Source organism: Eleutherodactylus coqui, chromosome 4 (assembly GCF_035609145.1).
Source record: "Eleutherodactylus coqui strain aEleCoq1 chromosome 4, aEleCoq1.hap1, whole genome shotgun sequence".
Lineage (NCBI taxonomy): Eukaryota > Metazoa > Chordata > Amphibia > Anura > Eleutherodactylidae > Eleutherodactylus > Eleutherodactylus coqui.
In genome coordinates this window covers 212,393,513-212,411,432 of record NC_089840.1, presented here as the reverse complement: position 1 = coordinate 212,411,432, position 17,920 = coordinate 212,393,513, and the positions used below count along the sequence as shown (strand labels likewise).

At 47.3% G+C, this 17,920-nt stretch overlaps 1 protein-coding gene across 1 annotated transcript in view; it reads left to right on the top strand.

Annotated features, from left to right (window-relative positions):
• The first annotated feature begins 2,035 nt into the window (after nt 1-2,035).
• Nucleotides 2,036-17,920, top strand: part of LOC136626012 (poly [ADP-ribose] polymerase tankyrase-2) — a 58,761-nt gene continuing 42,876 nt past the window's right edge. The window contains exons 1-3 of the mRNA XM_066600707.1: nt 2,036-2,565; nt 13,690-13,914; nt 16,888-16,983. Of these exons, the coding sequence (XP_066456804.1) occupies nt 2,364-2,565; nt 13,690-13,914; nt 16,888-16,983 (523 nt within the window). The 5' untranslated portion in view covers nt 2,036-2,363. The remainder of the gene's footprint in view (nt 2,566-13,689; nt 13,915-16,887; nt 16,984-17,920) is intronic.

Here is a 17,920-nt window from a genome sequence, read left to right as displayed (position 1 = left end):
ATTTATCTACCCGCGGGTATTTATCTACCCGCGGGTGGTCAATGCATCCCTATGGGGTGCGGATCCGCGGGCAGGAGAAGAGTTAAAATCCGCTGCGGATTTTAATTCTTCTTTTGCCCGTGGACATGAGGCCTAACACTGGCATCTCTAATCCATGGACTATAATGGCATTCAATTAACACATCCATCATGAAAACGTTCACATGTCTTCCATTAAACCTCTCCCATAATGCACCATGCTACCAAAAGTAACTGGACACCTGAACAAGGATCAAAAGTATTTATTTCCATATGTTAATACATAGTAGAGCCTGCTTTGGGCAGAATGACATTGGATACTCTTCATGGTATACGTTCTATTAATCTTTGATACACTTTAGCTGGTATTTCCCTTCATCCATCCTGCAAATGTCTGCCAAGATCTCTGAAGGAAGATGGATGTTGTTCAGATTTCTGGACTCGATGTCCCAAAGATGTTTAGTAGGCTTCAGGTCGGTCCCTGTACAGGCTGGTCCAATCATGGGACATCTACATCCTCAAACCAACGTAAAGCGGCTTTGGATCTGTGACAAGACGCGTTGTCTTGTTGAAAGTATGGCTGACCATTCCCAGAGTATTGTCTATAATGTCAGGGTACACCTCCGTGTTCTTGCCACTACATTCAACAGACCCGAGACCACTCCACTACTCAAGTATCCAATGACACCGCTCCTTGCACCGTCGTAGCCGCACTGATGCATTGTGCTTCATGATGGACGGCTTGTGTGCATGACCCGAATATCCAATAGCATGCAGCTCCTGTCACTAACTATGGCCGACCCCTCCAAGGCTCTGCATCTTATGTAGCGTGGTTTAAGACACGACACTATCCGTTCTACTGATAGGGGGTCCACATACTTCGGGTAGGATAGTGTAGTCTACGGGGTACAGAGACCACTGCTGGTCATCAGTCACAGCCTCCTGCGGGTGACATCGGACCGTGACAATCATGCAGGTTGCAATGCATTGAAACGTTGGCCTAACAAAGGGAAATTAGATTGTGAGCTTCCATGGTAACTACGGTTACCACCTGGCTAGTAAACCACCGGGCCGGCTGGTAGGTTCCCAGGTCGGTGCCGTATTTATTTTTTACCAGCTATGTTAAGGTCCAGTCTAAAATAATTGCCCCCTGCCCTGTGGGCACATCAGGCTGGGCAGCAGCCATGTAGCAAGTCATTTGCTCAGTGAAGCAGGTCTGGTCTGGGTGTTATGGCTGATGAACGCAGAGACCCCACTACCACCCCCGGGTGTCTGCGGCGCATACTGTACATACAGGAACGCAGATGCTGGGGAGGAAGAAAAGTCTCCTTGTACAGCAGCTGCAGCACTCTTGGTATCGGGGCCACTGAGAGGAGCCACAATAACACCACCCAGGGCCAATTAGAAGGACTGCGCGAGCACTACCAGGGCCACAGAGAGGAGACGCTCTAGATTTACCAGGGGCCAGGGAGAGGGGATGTGCTAGCACTTCCAGGGGCCACTGTGAGGAACGCGCTAGCGCTACCTGTGGCCACTGTGAGGAATGCGCTATACATTCCTGGAGCCACTGTGAGGAACGCGGGGCCACTAAAAGGGGGGTACTAGCACCACCCAAGTCCACAAAGAGGAACCACGCTAGCACCACCTGGGGCCAATTAAGGGGGGCGCGCTGGCACCACCCGGGGCCACTGTAAGGAACGGGCGAGCACTACCCAGGGCCATTGAGAGGGGTGCTAGCACCACGTGGGGCCAATGAAGGAGGGGGCACGCTGACACCACCCAGGGCCACTGCGGGGGGCTTCTGTTCTGTAATCTACGAGTCCTGTCTGCTGCTCGTGTAGAGTTACTGAAGGCCGCCGCTCCCGCCCGTCCTTCCCACTGCCGGCTCCCGCCGTACCCCGCGCTCAGCACACCCCAGTAAACGGCCGCCGCGCCTGTACAGGACGTCCCCACTTCCGGACGTGGTTGGTGGGGAGGAGCGATACGACGTGCGCGCGCCTTGTGTCGGTATGCGCCGCCGTGCACGCGCCTCCCCCCGTGGTGTTTCCTGCGTCACGTGACGGAGCTCGTCCTGTCTGTCCGCTCCGTCGCCCCCTTCCGTGTCGCTTCCCGAGTGGTTATGCCCACAGCCAGGTTCCCGCAGTAACGGCATGCAGCGCTGTGACAGCTGAGATACGGAAAGGCCCAACCCGTCGGACGTCACGGCGACTCGCGGGGGCCCGGTGTGCGGCGATGGCCTCCGGGTGTCGGTGACCCGCCCGGGCGTCAGCAAGGGGGAGTGCGGCCTGGGAGGTCAGGCGCTCCACGGCCCCCCGCGCACCGACGGGGACTGCTGCTGGTGGAGGATGTCGGGCCGTCGCTGCGCCGGGGCCTCGGGCTCGGCCTCCTCGCACGGCGACACGGGGGGCAGCGGGGAGCCGGCCCGGGAGCTGTTCGAGGCCTGCAGGAACGGAGACGTGGAGCGGGTGAGGAAGCTGGTGACAGCCGACAACGTGAACAGCCGGGACACGGCGGGCAGGAAGTCCACCCCTCTGCACTTCGCGGCAGGTAAGAGGGGGGTCACCATGGTAACCACTCGGCCGTGTCATCACCATGGTAACCTGCTGCCCCATGCACATCAGTGGGGGCTGATAGCTGCTGTCATATGCCCCAGGTAAGCTGGGTGACCTCGGTAATGGCTGCCGCTTGTGCCCAGATTCATCCTGTTGCAGACATGGCGGCCGTCGCTCGATATACTATGCAACCTAGTCTGGGTGAGGCCGGGCTCACACGGGCGGATTGTATTGCGGATTCCGTGATCCGGGTGAACGATCTGCGCAGTGCCCATCGCAGCCCGTTAGCGATCTCTGCCGGCGGGCCGTAGGGGCTGCGATGGGTACAACGCTGCGAGACTCTCATACACCATGAGAAGGAGCCTGTAGGCCGGCTTCATACGGACGTGTGCGCAATTGTGCATGACTTCTCACCATAAGCAAGGCCTTTCTGTGTATTCCCCATTGTTCGCAGTTTATTTCTTTTGCGCGACATGCACGCGTCACGTTACCGAAAGTGGAGCGAGCCCGTTGGACCCAATGAGTTGTATCCTCCATGTGGCGCCGGCCTCACGCTGTAAAACACAGGCCAGCTCTCTCCAACTTGAGGACGTCCAGAACTCGCACAAGAAACGGACCCGTTAGGTGAAGGCGTTAATTCACTGTGCGCTTTTTTTTTCTGGCCGATAGTCCAGGTTAGAAGAATCGCTACATGTCGTATTTTTGGTCAATTCTGGCTTAATAATCGACCATTATTTTCTATGGGAGCGTGAAAACAAAACGCACTGCACGTGTGATCTGCATCATTATGTGAGCGCGATACGGTTTTAATGTTGGTTACTGGGCGCCACGTGGGAGAAAGAACCAGGGAGGTCAGAGCGCAGGGGGAAAAACTGTAGGTGGAAAATGGGCCCAGAATTGCTGGAGTCCATGCAGTCTAAGGCCGGCGGGAGCGCGTTTCGGTGCCACAAATACATCCTGGGCGTGCAGGATCACAACGCACTTTTCCCCCTCCTGCGTGGATATGTGTGTACTAATGCACGACGTGTTTGCGTGCAGAAAAAATACGCCTTCACCCTGACGTTGACATCGTGCGATTTGTCCTGCGCTGCAAGAAATCGCTAAATTATGAAGCCAGCGGCTCTTTTCACATGTGCGATGCAGCGTGAAGACGGAATCGCAGCATGTCCTATGTTTTTGCCATCTCGCCTATTCTTTCCAATGGGGCCAGTAGCAGCAGCACCAGCCCCACTGAAAGCAATGGGAGATGATCACGCTCCTCTGCCACAGATGTGACTGCCGCAGCAGGGGGTTCCTTCATCTCCACAGGGAGTCCCCTCATCCCTGAACACTGTGACAGCAGCAGCAGGGGGTTCCTTCATCCCCGTGGGGAGTCCCCTCATCCCTGAACACTGTGACAGCACTGTCTTTGTTCATTGATGAGGGGACTCCCCGTGGCGATGATTTTCAGGACGTGACTTGAAATATAAGCCCCTGTCTGAAAAATCCTAGCTGTAGAAAATGGAAAAAAAATGAACTCCCCTAGAAGCGCTGTCCGGCTCTTCTCACCATCCAATCAGAGGCAGCGCTTCCTGGAGGCGGGGATTTTTCAATCCCCGGCCATCAGAATACAGAAGAAGGCTGCCGGGAACGGGGAGAAGAGCCGGCCAGCGCTACTAGGTGAGTTAGCTTTTTAGGGATGATTTTCGGGGGAGGACTTGTATTTCAATCTTTTAGCGCAAAAGTCAATAGGAATTTCAAATGTTAAAAACTCCTCACTTCACACGGAAATCGCAAGTTTGTGCTTTGTGATGCGATAAAAAGGAGGCTTCATAGGTAAACATTACTCACTCTTGTTGCATCGCATGAAAATCACGTGATTTTACCGCCGGCGTGAAGCCACCCTTAGGGCCTACGCACACGGGCGGATTTTTGCTGTGGAATCCCAGGCTGGCGTCCGCCTCAGGGTTCCGCAGCAATAACCCTCCATAGCATGCAATGCAGAAACGATTCTTCATGCACACGAGCGGAGACCAATTGCAGTTTCCGCTCACGGATGAAAAATTGCAGCATGCTCCATTCTCCTGTGATTCTCACACGGACGCCCCCCCCCTCCCTCTCCTTTAAAGTCAATGGAAGCCATCAGTTCCGAGGTCTGTCCGCAACTGGCATTGTGGACAGGCCGCGGGTTCTACGGCAAAAGCATTTGTTTAAAAATTTTTGCAAATCTGTACTGCGCATGTCTGACGGCGAGCCGTGCGGACCAGACCAAGTACAGACAAAGAAGACACTGACATGTAGGCAGGGGCGCCGGCCATGGGAAATCTGTCAGTGCCCGTGTGCATTCGGCAAAAATCACATTGACTTTACATGTACATGCACTTCGGAAACCCAGGTTTTCTGCATGTGTTGTGCACATTTACGCAGGCCCATTGATTTCAGTGTGCTATTGTGGTGCGCAAATGTGCGCGATCATGGCGCATACTTTTTTTCATGCGATTGCATGGTCGCGTGAAGAACATGCCCATTTGAATGAACCCATTGTAATCACTGCGCTTTGAGTGCGTAATACACTGGGCGAATATGCTTGTATCAAGAAGCCCTTAGGCTGCGTTTATGCAGGAAAGTGCGTGCAGGTCAGTGAAAACTGTGCGGTTCTTTGTGCAAAAAAAGTGTGATTTCCATCAGATTTCCATGTGGTTTCATTAGTAAAATGCCAAAAAACCCCAAAACATTGCATACATGTGCAATGCGTTTTTTTTTTCCCGCTGCCATAGCAATTGATTGGGAATTTTTGAAGAATTGCCCTAAAATAGGAAATTCTGCGATCTTGAGCTATTGAATCAAGAGAAAAATCGCCCATGTGTAATAGCCCATTGAAATAAATAGCTTTTATTCTACGTGCGATTTCTGCTCTTCTCATAATTGGACAGAACTCTCTGCTAAAAATCATCCGCGTAAGAAAAAGCCGGAGCGTGAAAACACATCACACTTGTATGCAATTTTCAGGCTGCTTTCGTATCCTTACTGGGGAGTTCGTCTTCCTGCTCCGTTTAGGAAGCAGGGAAGGGGAATCCCCTGGCCGAACAGATCCATCTAATGACGGAACCAAACAGCGCCAGATGGACCCCAGTGGGGTCTGTTCGGTTTCGGCATACAGCACTATTTCTTCCGCTATTTAGTGCCGGATCTGCTACAGAACATTCGATCGCAGATTCCAACGCAGAGCAAAGGAAAACTTGCGTAAAAATCACATGAAAATGGTCTGTGTGAATTCGGTCTAAGTCTTTAGCGCTTTTCTTGATGTCAGTGGGATATTGTTGGGTTCGTTGTGATCACGGCTGATGGGAACTGCCGGAGGAACGGCCGAATAGATGATCTACGGTAAAAGGGTGCTTATCTATAAGGTGTGTTCGGGGCCTCTGCAGTTTATATTGGTCTGTCGGGCAACGGGATATCCAAGTTAATGGGAATGCAGCTTGTATGACTGAGGGGGGGCAAGATTTAATCCCCATGGTACTGCATGTATCCTATTCTAGCATCCAATCAGAAGTCCAACAGGAAGTTGTCAGTAAAGATGGATGGAGCCGTTTTCTATACATGCGTTTAAAGGGATTTTGTCATTACAGAAAAAAAAATCCTTTACTTGCCTATTCCTCTCACGTCAGTCTTCTTACCAGATCTTCTCCTGGCTTCTCCAGCGCCCCAAGTCACTTCACCTGCAGGCAGCCGGATGCTCCTCTTGTGACGCTATGTACATTCACGGGATTCTTCTTCCTGTCGGTCAGTTTACCCGGTCACTAGTGACGTAGTGTTTACTGCCTAGCAGAGAATGCCGAATCCTCAGCAGTCTGCTTTAGCACGCAGGCGTGAGGTCTAATCGCTAGTGTTCATATAGCATATGAATAGTATATGAACACTCACAGCAAGACACCGCGCATGCACAGTCTCGGCAATAGCCCAGCATAGGATTCAACATTCCCTGCTAGGCAGTGAACACTATGTCACTAGTGACCGGGGACACTGATCTGGAGGAAGCAGAATGCCAGCAATGTATGTGACGTCACAGGAAGAAGAGGATCCGGCCAGCTTGCGGTGGGGTGACCCTGGGGACTAGGGAATATTTTCCCGCGGTGATGTTGCTGTTGCCCGTGTGAAAGAGGCCTTAGTCCTGGAATATCTGGTGTAGATACATTTTTTTTTCTTTTGTAAGAGTCAGTACAATTAATACTTATAATCCTGGACTGGATTTAACTACAAATATTATTTTTCATGGGACAACTCCTTTAACCCCTTCCCTCCCCATGACATAAAGGTACATCTTGGGAGCGGGGTACTTCCCGCAAAATGATGTACCCTTACGTCATAGGCATAATGTGAGATCATAACAGATCTCGCGCTATCCGGCAGCGGAAGCCATCTGTCACTGATAGCCAGCCTTCCGCTGTTAGGCCTCATGTCCACGGGGAAAATCAGATCCGCTGCAGATTCTCAATGGAGAATCTGCAGCGGGTCCCTCCTGCCCCGCGGACATGAGCGCCGAAAATAGCAATTTAAAAGCATTTACCTATCCGGCGCGGGCGGGGAAGGTCAGCTGTTCCTCACGGCCGGATCTTCATTTTCGGCCGGCGGATGAATTCCTGACGCCGGCGGCACGTCGTCGACGTGCCGCGCGCATGCGCCGGGCACATCCGCCGAGCCGAAGCAAGGGAGATGCGGCCGTGAGGAAGAGCAGAGCTTCGCGGCCCGCTGCGGGTGAGTAAATGCTTTAAATTCCTATTTTAGGTCTCCCGCGGATCCGGACGGCTTCCATAGGCTTCAATAGAAGCCCGCGGGAGACCCGCATGAAAATGGAGCATGGTCCAGATTTTTTCATGCTCCATTTTTAAAAAAATCACTTTTATTGACGATCCGCGGGTATTTATGTACCCGCGGGTGGTCAATGCATCCCTATGGGATGCGGATCCGCATGCGGGAGATCCGCTGCGGATCCTAAATCATATTTTCCCCGTGGACATGAGCCCTTAACCCCTACCCCGCTGCGATCTAAGTAGATCTCGGCAGGGAAAGGGTTCACAGAGGGAGCGTGCTTCCTCTGTGACTTCAGCCGGCACTCGCAATGTTATTGCAGAGAGCCTGGATGGTTGCCATGGCAACGGGATGCCAGATACCAGCGTCCTATATTGCCATTGCCTATGATCTCTGTAATAAGCCATAAGGCATTGCAGGAGAGAAGTCCTGCAATGTCTTATCGTAGCGATCGATGGTGGTATGGGGTAAGTCCCTCAGAGGGACACAGATGGTGTAAAAAAAATAAATAAAATGTACAAAAATTTAAAATGTAAAAAAACAACAACCCTTTTTTTATGCTTTCTCATATTGGCATGAAAAAATTAAAAAAACTCCAAAGAAACTCTTATTTGGTATCGTCGTTTCTGTAACGACCCGTACAATAAATTGAACACGCTTTTTATCCTGCACGGCAAAAAGTGTAAAAAAGAAAAAAAGCTAAAAAACTGAGGCAAAATACTAATTTTTAGCATTTTGCCTCCCAAAAAACGCAATAAAAGTGATTGTAAAAAAAGTATGTACCACAAAATGGTACCAATAAAAACTACAGCTCGTCTCGCAAAAAATAAGCCCTTACAGAGCTCCGTACATGGAAAAATAAAAGTTATAGGACTTTAAATGCAGCGATTTAGAAAAAAAAGATTAAAAAAAGGGGTTTTATTATAGAAAAGTGAAAAAAACCTAAAAAAAAAATACGAATTTTGGTATCGTTGTAATCGTACGGCCCCGCAGAAAAAAATGTAGTGTGTCATTCATGCTGCATAATGTACGCTTTGGCAGAATTGATGCGTTTTCTCTTCCTGCGATCATAAAAAAAATAATAAAAGTTTACAATATAGTCTATGCACCCAAAAATGGCACCGATAAAAACTACAGTTCGCCACGCAAAAAACAACAACGGAAAAATAAAAGTTATGGCTTTTGAAAAATGGAGATGAAAATCTACCAAAAATTAGGCCGTGTCCTTAAGGGGTTAAGGAGTCATTGTGGTTCTGAACAAAACGTATACAGAAAACTACTACGAAGGCCGGCTTCACACGACCGGTTCCTATTGCGAAATCAGCAGCGTCTGTGCGGAGGATCTGCAGCAAATCGCACGCATTAAAAGGCATGTACTTTCACTTTTTCACTCACACTTGTGGATATAAATTGCGTATTCCACAAGCAGAGGAAAAATCGCAGCAATGGAAACTGAATCGTCAGTCCATCCTCACGGACAGATCTACTGAGACTTAGACTGCAGTGTCTATATACAGTGATACATTGAAGCCGCAGAAGACAAGCGGTGCGAAAGGTTTTACTAAACCCTACTGCAAAAATGATTGACTGCTCAAAATACATGCATTCAAGCGAAAACAGAATTTTTCCCCCACCCCCCAAAAAAGTGTACGTACTCTTTGTCAAGTGAGAATAGATCTGTTACGGTTCTCCAAGGCCACTAAGATCAATAGCCCGGAGGTTTTTCTTTTGTACGAAAGAATGTTTTAATTTACTGTTGCTCATCGATTTTTGTTCTAGTTGCTTTATCCCCCATGAATTCAGCTTTCAAGCTGCAGACTGTTTTACGCCAATATCCGATGTAACACCTTGTATTGAGAATATACCCCATAGTCTACTGTCCATGCAGATGTGAAGAAGATGAGCGAAATGACATCAGGGCTGGAAACGGTTTGGGCTTGGATAGGGAAAATATATCTGCAATAAAATCCCTGCTTTAGGCCTCATGTCCACGAGCAAAATAGGATTTAAAATCCGCAGCGGATCACCCGCATGCGGATCCGCACCCCATAGGGATGCATTGACCACCCGCGGGTAGATAAATACCCGCGGATGGTCAATAAAAGTGAACTAAAAAAAAAAAAATGGAGCATGAAAAAAATGTGACATGCTCCATTTTCGTGCGGGTCTCCCGCAGGGACGGCTCCCGCAGGCTTCTATGGAAGCCGTCCAGATCCGCGGGAGACCTAAAATAAGAATAAACTTACCCGCAGCGGACCGGGCAGGTCTTCTCTTCTTCACGGCCGGATCTTCTTTCTTCGGGCCGGCGGATGTGCCTGGCGCATGCGCGCGGCACACTGCCTGCGTGCTGAGTACATCCGCCGGCCGAAGAAAGAAGATCCGGCCGTGAAGAAGAGAAGACGTGCCCGGTCCGCTGCGGGTAAGTTTATTCTTATTTTCAGCCCTCATGTCTGCGGGGCAGGAGGGACCCGCTACGGATTCTCCATGGAGAATCCGAAGCGGGCCTGATTTTCCCCGTGGACATGAGGCCTTATCCTCCTGTGCGACGTCTTCTGATAATCCGCCTGCTTGTTACTGAGTTGGACTAGATGGATACCATCACTACTTCATTCTAAATGACTACTGGAAGCAATGTTGACACAAGCCTGAGATCACTGTGCTCAAATGTCAAGTTGTTGGCTGAAGTGGCGTAAAGCACGTCATCACTGGTTAGTCACTTCACTGTCTGGCAGGCAAATCAGGGTTTGGTGATTGCCAGCATGATGTACGTGCCAGTGTAACGTTTGAAGGAGGAGTAATGGGCTGGACCTTATACAATGTCTAGATTGGGCCTTTTAATCCAAATTATTGGAAAAATTAATTCAGAAGATTTATCAGAATACTGTCTCTACATGAGGGATAACACTATTTCTAACCTTTATGTGACTTGTATCCTGCGGGTTTCACCAGCTTTGCCCTCTGCAGGCCGTAGTTCTAGTTTTCAGATTTCGCTGAGCTAGTGGGTGAAGACTGCTGTTATGTGTCTGTACACTGCACATGGGGAAAAAAGGAGATTTCGTTCCCTGAATTTCTGTAGCGCACACACGTAAATAACCTCAGCATGTAGCACAATTAGAAAGTACTGAGCAGTGTAGATGTGATTCCAGTAGCACTAGGACTGTAAATCACTTAATAATCTAGGCAGCAACTTGATTTCAATGAGACCTGCTCTTGCAATTAAGAGTACCAGAGACTGACTTCATAGGAATCAGACAGCAAATTAGAAGGACGAGAGACCCCATTGGTCGGAAATTTAGAGGATTTTTCAGCACAAAAATGTCTTTCAGATAGTTCTTTGCACTTTTGCTAGTTATCACACTAGTTATACTATTACCACAAGTGCAGTGACCCCTAATGTGACAGTATACAGTGGCTGGATACAGAATTGGGAGTAAAGGATTTGTCTGTGTATTGGAGCACATGCCACAGCAAAGTGAGGTCCATAGAAAAAAGTATTCGGATATGTCTGCGTGGAAGATCCTACCCCGAACTTCGTCTTCACCCACTTCAACAGGTTTGGGTGGAGCCCCCCGCAGTCATGTTCCCATATGTAGTGGAAAGCTGTTGTGGAAGAGCGAAGGTTAATTCTAGCAGCGTGCTGATGAATAAGCTCCATGGATGTGACTGCCACCCCCGAGTAGCTGCCGGCGTGTGCGGTGGCGATGCAGCGACATGCCAAGAAGTAGTCTGCAAGTGCCGAACAATTTGTCTTCTGCTAGATATTAATTACATAAAGATTTTGAACTGCTAAATTCATTACAATTACGGATTGTCTGATTTGATAATGGTGTAATTACATGAAGTTCAGCTTTTTCCTGTATGCTGATCGCTCCATTGCAGCACAATGCACCAACGCCTGAACCAACGAGGGCAGTGGACTTTGCTCTACTGGCCTCTCATTACGAATACTCAGAAGATCACCGGCCTTGTTGCCCGCAGGACACTTCGGCTTACAGTTCCTAAGCTGGAGTGGAAGGATGACCGTGGACTCTGGTTCCTACCAACAGTGCAGCCATTTTTCCGGACACGGTTTTAGTCTGTGTATGCAGCCCTGTTTGTGGACACTTGTGGGGATTTGACATGATTAACACAATTTTCCGTTATATATATATTTTTTTTCCAAAGGGCTGATGAAATGCACGTTTCGCTCTTGGCAGGCGCAGGCTACTGTTTGTTTTCTCTAATGTTCTTGCAGCACAGATGAGTTTTCAGAAGTGCTTTTATGTACTTGTTCCCTGCAGAGGACCTGATGCTGTCCATATGGAATATTAGAACGCTCCCCTATAGAGATCGCAGTCCCATCTATCAGGTGGTAATGACCGTGAGAAAGTTCTGACATGATAGGAACCTAGTATGTAAGGCTGAAAAAAGACTTGTCCACCATGTTCAGCCTGTTACCCCTCCAGTGTTGATCCAGAAGAAGGCAAAAAACCTCAGTGATGCAACATGAATGTTTAAAAGGGAGTTGTCTCATAACATTTCAAAAGAAGGTCACATTGCTGCAAACGATCTAGAACACATGTATCAGTATACTAATGAACGCTCCCCTTACACAAGGTACCTGTAGAAGAGTCGCGTTCACACTTCAGTTGAGGCGTCAGTTGTTGCTCCATCTGTCTGTTCCATTTTTGGGGCAGAGATGTAATTAAAGGGGCTGTCCCGAGGCAAAACATCAAAATTTGAAATTAGCCCATTCCCCCTGTCACTCCCCTGGCATAAAATAGCATTTTAAAGCGGTTTTTAAACCGCTTGCTACTCACCGATGTGATGAAAGATGAACTTATAAAATTCTTCTCCCAAGATGGCCGCCGGTCCTTTCCCATGGATGCACTGCGGTTTTCTCCCATGGTGCACCGCGGGTCTTCTCCCATGGTGCACCATGGGCTCTGTGCGTTCCATTGCCGATTCCAGCCTCCTGATTGGCTGGAATCGGCACACGTGACGGGGCGGAGCTACGCGATGATGCGTAGAAGGGGGCGGGGCCAGAACGCCGCTCGTGCCCGGACCGTCCAGAAGGGAGAAGACCCTTCTGCGCAAGCGCGTCTAAAAAAAGCAAGAAGATCCCAAAATTAGACGGAGCCATGGAGATGGGGACGCCAGCAACGGAGCAGGTAAGCGAATAACTTCTGTATGGCTCATATTTAATGCACGATGTATATTACAAAGTGCATTAATATGGCCATACAGAAGTGTAAAACCCCACTTGCTTTCGTGAGACAACCCCTTTAAGGCCTTCTGTCCACGGGTGTGGCGATATCCTGCGGCAGATTGCCGCCGGGGAGCAGGGGAGAGCTGACAGCTCTCCGCGCTGAGCCTATCTAACAAATAGGCTCACCACGGCGAATCGCAGCATGCTGCGATATAAATCCCATGAGCAGAGAATCTCTTAGATTCTTCACTTGTGGACAGTAGGACTGCGCATTCCATAGTAGTCTATGGAAAGCGTTTACTGAATTTCCTGCGGCCGGATTATCGCCGTGGGAAACGCAGTGAAAAAATCACCCATGGACAGGAGGCCTAAAACAGAAATAAAAGTTGGTTGTTTTTTTTCTCTCTCCAATAGCCGTTTGCAGGCGGCCGAGAAAATCGGGGAGGATTTGTGTGCTGTGATACGCACAAATCTCGCACGGATATGAAACCCATTTTTGGCTTGCACCAATATTGTTAGTATTGATAAAATCCCATCATGTCCTCTTTTTGGGCGATTCTGCTGGGCGAATCTCCAACTAGTTCCGATAAGAGACCAAAAAAATTGCACTGCATTCGCACATTCATGCAACTGTTTTTTTTTCATGTGAGTGCGGCCCATTTTTTGGATTTTTACTATTAGAACAACGTGCAATATTTTTTTTGTGTTGGAATTGCATGTACAGCTATGTGTGTTTCTCGCAATCGCGTATAAAATGTCAGATTTACGAGCGCAATATTGATCCCCGTTTCTCAGCCCAATATCGCACCTGCCTGTGTATACACGACGACTGAGTCGCAGACAGGAGAAAACCTTGTGTTGCTGCTGTGTAACAAACCCATCAGCTGTATAAGCAGAACAACGTCGGGGTGACTGTTTCTTTTCACTGACTGTAACCAGAGATTTTGAAATTGGTGATAAAGTTGCAAAACATCTAATTTCACAATGATTACATTGTATATAGAACTAGCCAAACAAATTACAGTATTAATTAGTGGAACCTCCTGCAATTTTGTAACAGTGCAACAATGTTATACTTGATTTTAACTATGTAAATTCTTAATTATTACTGAAAGCCGATTATGTTTTTTTGTTGTCTCCAAGGATTTGGACGGAAGGATGTAGTGGAATATTTACTGCAAAGCGGTGCCAATGTCCACGCCCGCGATGATGGCGGCCTTATTCCTCTCCACAATGCCTGTTCTTTCGGTCATGCCGAAGTTGTCAATCTCCTACTGAGACATGGCGCTGATCCTAATGCCCGCGATAATTGGAATTATACCCCTCTCCATGAAGCCGCTATCAAGGGCAAAATAGATGTCTGTATAGGTAGGTATGCTTGTTTATGAAACAGCAAATGACGGGTAGATGCCACGGTGCATAATGTAACATGACTAGATAACAAGTACTTCACAGTTTTATTTACTGTCCTCTTTTATGTTTTACTATGTAGCATGTAATTGTCATAGTAAGACTTCTCAAGTTTGTATTGATATGAGGGGATTTCCCCTGACCCACATTCTGTGAACTGAGAGCAATTAAACTTGGCACAGTTATTAGTCCTTCTATACATAGGTGCCACCTAGGGGGACACACTTCATAGAATGGTAGAGTTGGAAGGGACCTCCAGGGTCATCGGGTCCAACCCCCTGCTCAGTGCAGGATTCACTAAATCATCCCAGACAGATATTTGTGCAGCCTTTGTTTGAACACTTCCATTGAAGCAGAACTCGCCACTTCCCGTGGCAACCTGTTCCACTCATTGATCATCCTCACCGTCAGAAAGTTTTTTTCTAATATCTAATTTGTGTTTTCTCCCTCTTTCAGCTTCATCCCATTGCTTCTAGTCTTTCAATGTGTACAAATGAGAATAGGGTTGATCCTTCTGCAGTGTGACAGCCCTTCAGATATTTGTAGACCTCTATTAAGTTCTCTCAGCCTTCTTTTTGCAAGCTAAACATTCCCAGATCCTTTAACCGTTCCTCATAGGACATGATTTGCAGACCGCTCACCATTTTGGTAACTCTTCTCTGAACTTGCTCCAGTTTGTTGATGTTTTGTTTTTTTTTGTTTTTTTAAAGTGGGGTGCCCAGAACTGGACACAGTATTCCAGATGAGGTCTGACTAAGGAAGAGTAGATGGGGATAATTACCTCACGTGATCTACACTCTATGCTTCTCTTAATACATCCCAGAATTGTGTCTACCTTTTTGGTTGCTGCATCACATTGTTGACTCATGTTCAGTCTATGATCTATTAGTATACTAAAGTCTTTTTACATGTGTTGCTGCTTAGCTCAATTCCTCCCATTATGTATGTGCTTTTTTTCATTTTTTCTTGCCCAGACGTAGGACTTTGCATGTTTAAATACCATTCTGTTAGTTGCCGTCCACTGTTCAAACTTTTCTAGATCCTTTTGAATACTCTCTCTCTTCCCTAGTGTTAGCTATCTCTCCTAGCTTTGTGTCGTTGACAAATTTGATCAGTTTCCCACCAATTCCCTCCTCCAGATCATTTATAAAAATGTTGAACAACACTGAGCCTAGGACAGAGCCTTGTGGTACCCTACTCGATACATTCTTCCACTTGGATGTGCAGCCATTTATGACCACTCTTTGAGTACGATCACTCAGCCAGTTGTGAATCCACCTAACAGTTGACTTGTCATTCCCATATTTGGTCATTTCAATAAGTATGGTATGAGATACTTTGTCAAATGCTTTACTAAAGTCAAGATATACTAAATCCACCTCATTTTCCTGATCAACCCAGTCAGTAATACTATCATAGAAGGAAATTAGATTTGTCTGGCATGACTTGTTTGTTACAAACCCATGCTGGCTCTCGTTATTTACTCCATTTTTATCCAAGTGCTTGCACACATGCTGGTTAATAACTTGTTCAAAGATCTTTCCTGGTGCAGAAGTCAGGCTCACAGGCCTGTAGTTTCCTAGATTCGCCTTCTTCCCTTTTTTGAAGATAGGGATAACCGTTGCCTCTCTTTATGCAACTGTAAACACTTTGTGACTTTGGAAATCATCTGGCAAATGCTTGCCCTTCAAAAATGACTTCATTTTTGGAAAGCGGTGGAAGTCTGATTGTGCGAGGTCGGATGAATAAGGGGGATGCAGTAGAATTTCATAGTCGCAGCAGCATGCTTTCACCTGTTGTGAGCTGGGGCATTGTCTTGCAGAAGTCTGACAACTTTGGTGAGCATGCCACGTCTCTTGGTTTTGATGGCTTCCCGCTAGGAAATCCATCAAGACTACTCCATGCTGGTCCCAAAAGACCGTGGGCATGACCTTGCCTGCTGAGGGTTTGGCATGTGCCGCCTTTGGAGGCAGTAAGTCTGAATGCTTTCATTGCATTGACTGGACTTTAGTCTCCAGATCATAGTGATGACCCAGCTTTCATCCTGTGTGATCAGTCTGTTGAAAAAGTCCTCCTGATTTCCATGGCACATTGTCAAAAGAGCCTGGCAACATTCCACTTGTTCCTGCTTCTGCAAAGGTGTGAGAAGCCAGGGAACCCAGCAAGTGGATACCTTATGCGTATAAAGATGGTCTTGGATGATTTTTTTTCCCATGGACCCCACACTAATCTTGACATTTTGCGCTAGGTTGCGAATGGTTAAGTGGCAATTTTCCAAAATGGCAGCCTCCACTTGCTGGAAGGTGTGCATCGATAGTGGATTGGGGACGCCCTGGAATTGGAGCTGTTTCCACCATAGTCCGACCACATTCGAATTGACGATGCCAGTTCTTGACTACATCATATAATGGGGAATCCTCCCCATAAGCCTCTTTCATCTCATCGAACGTCTCTCTTGCTGTGCATCCTTTCAAGTAAATGAACTTGATGACTGCTCTGTATTCCACTGGGTCCATTATCAGGCCTCGCACCACTTCAGCACTAGTAAAAGAAAGACTGTGATCAGTTCAGAGTTGCAAATTAGAGCATAACCTATAGAGACTTGTATCATTACACATGTGCCGTTTCAGCATCCTGCAATAAATAGAAGTGGGTCAGGGGAAATCTTTAATGAACGCCCCTCGTATAACGTATATTATGCAGCAGTTTTCTGAATATTTTTATTTTTTTTTTGTGCATTTTCCATAAATGCATTTATAAGTAAATCTTCTGTCATGTTCAGTATACTCGGTAGAATAGTTTTTGGGATAATTAGTTCCACCTTTTCGTTTGTAACCTTGTTTCTTCCCCTTTCTTGACCTGATGTCAGTTTTTTTGTCTCTATCTAATATGACGGTGTTAAACACATTTTTATAAATCTTGTTCTTCTAGTGCTGCTTCAGCATGGAGCAGATCCAACAATCCGCAATACAGACAGCAGGACTGCTTTGGATTTATCGGATCCATCAGCAAAGGCGGTGCTGACAGGTAACGCTTTGAAGTAGTTAGTTGCTTAAGTGTCTTAGTTTGCAGAATGTATCTGATTCTTCAGTCTTACAAGGGAATTAATTTGTAATCTGTTTTGATTGCATTTTGTGTTCCTTAAGAGGCTCCTGGAGATTGTGCCAAGATTTGAAATAAAATTAATAGTTGACAATGTTGCCTTATTGAATGCAGTGTTTTTGTTGAAGTGTAAATTAAGGTGATGGTACAAATCTTGGCCACCAGTCTTGAGTCACAGGAACCATTTCTCTTAGGAAATCAATACTTTTGTTTTCACCTTCTTTCACTTTCAATTAAAAAAAAAAGTTTATAACGTTACAGTGACAAGAGTTTGCTTAAAGGGATTCTGTCACCAGAATATGTAAAATTAGCAGGCGCCATGCATCACATGGCACATGACATAAACATATCTATGTAAAAAGAAAAAGCCGTTTAATAACTTTAAAAACTTTTATGTTTTGGCACCTTGTATGCAAAACAGCCCGCCTCGAGTAACAAAGGTGGGCCTTTAGCACCCTGAGCCATAGGGTCCTGCCTTTGTTCTGCCCCTTCCTTCTCTCGACCACCTCCTCTAGCTGCTGATGTCAGTGTAAGCAGTGGTGAAATCCCACACTTGCACTCTGCAACACTGGGCCCCAGTCGGAAGCAGACATGCAAACTCAGGTCAAGGTGTTTTTACATCTCGACGTCAGTGACTCATGCACCGGGTCCTCTAGGATAGAGCACTCAGGAGAGCCAAGCAGCGCAAGCACAGGATTTCATCGTTGTTTGTGCTGATGCCAACGGCTGAGCGAAGGAGGCGGTATGAACAAAGGCAGGACTCTGTGACGCAGGTGCTGGCGGCCCGCCTCCATGACTCCGGGTGGGTCATTTGTTTTTCCGGGTGGGTCAGTGTTTTTCATACACTGTGCCAAAACATAAA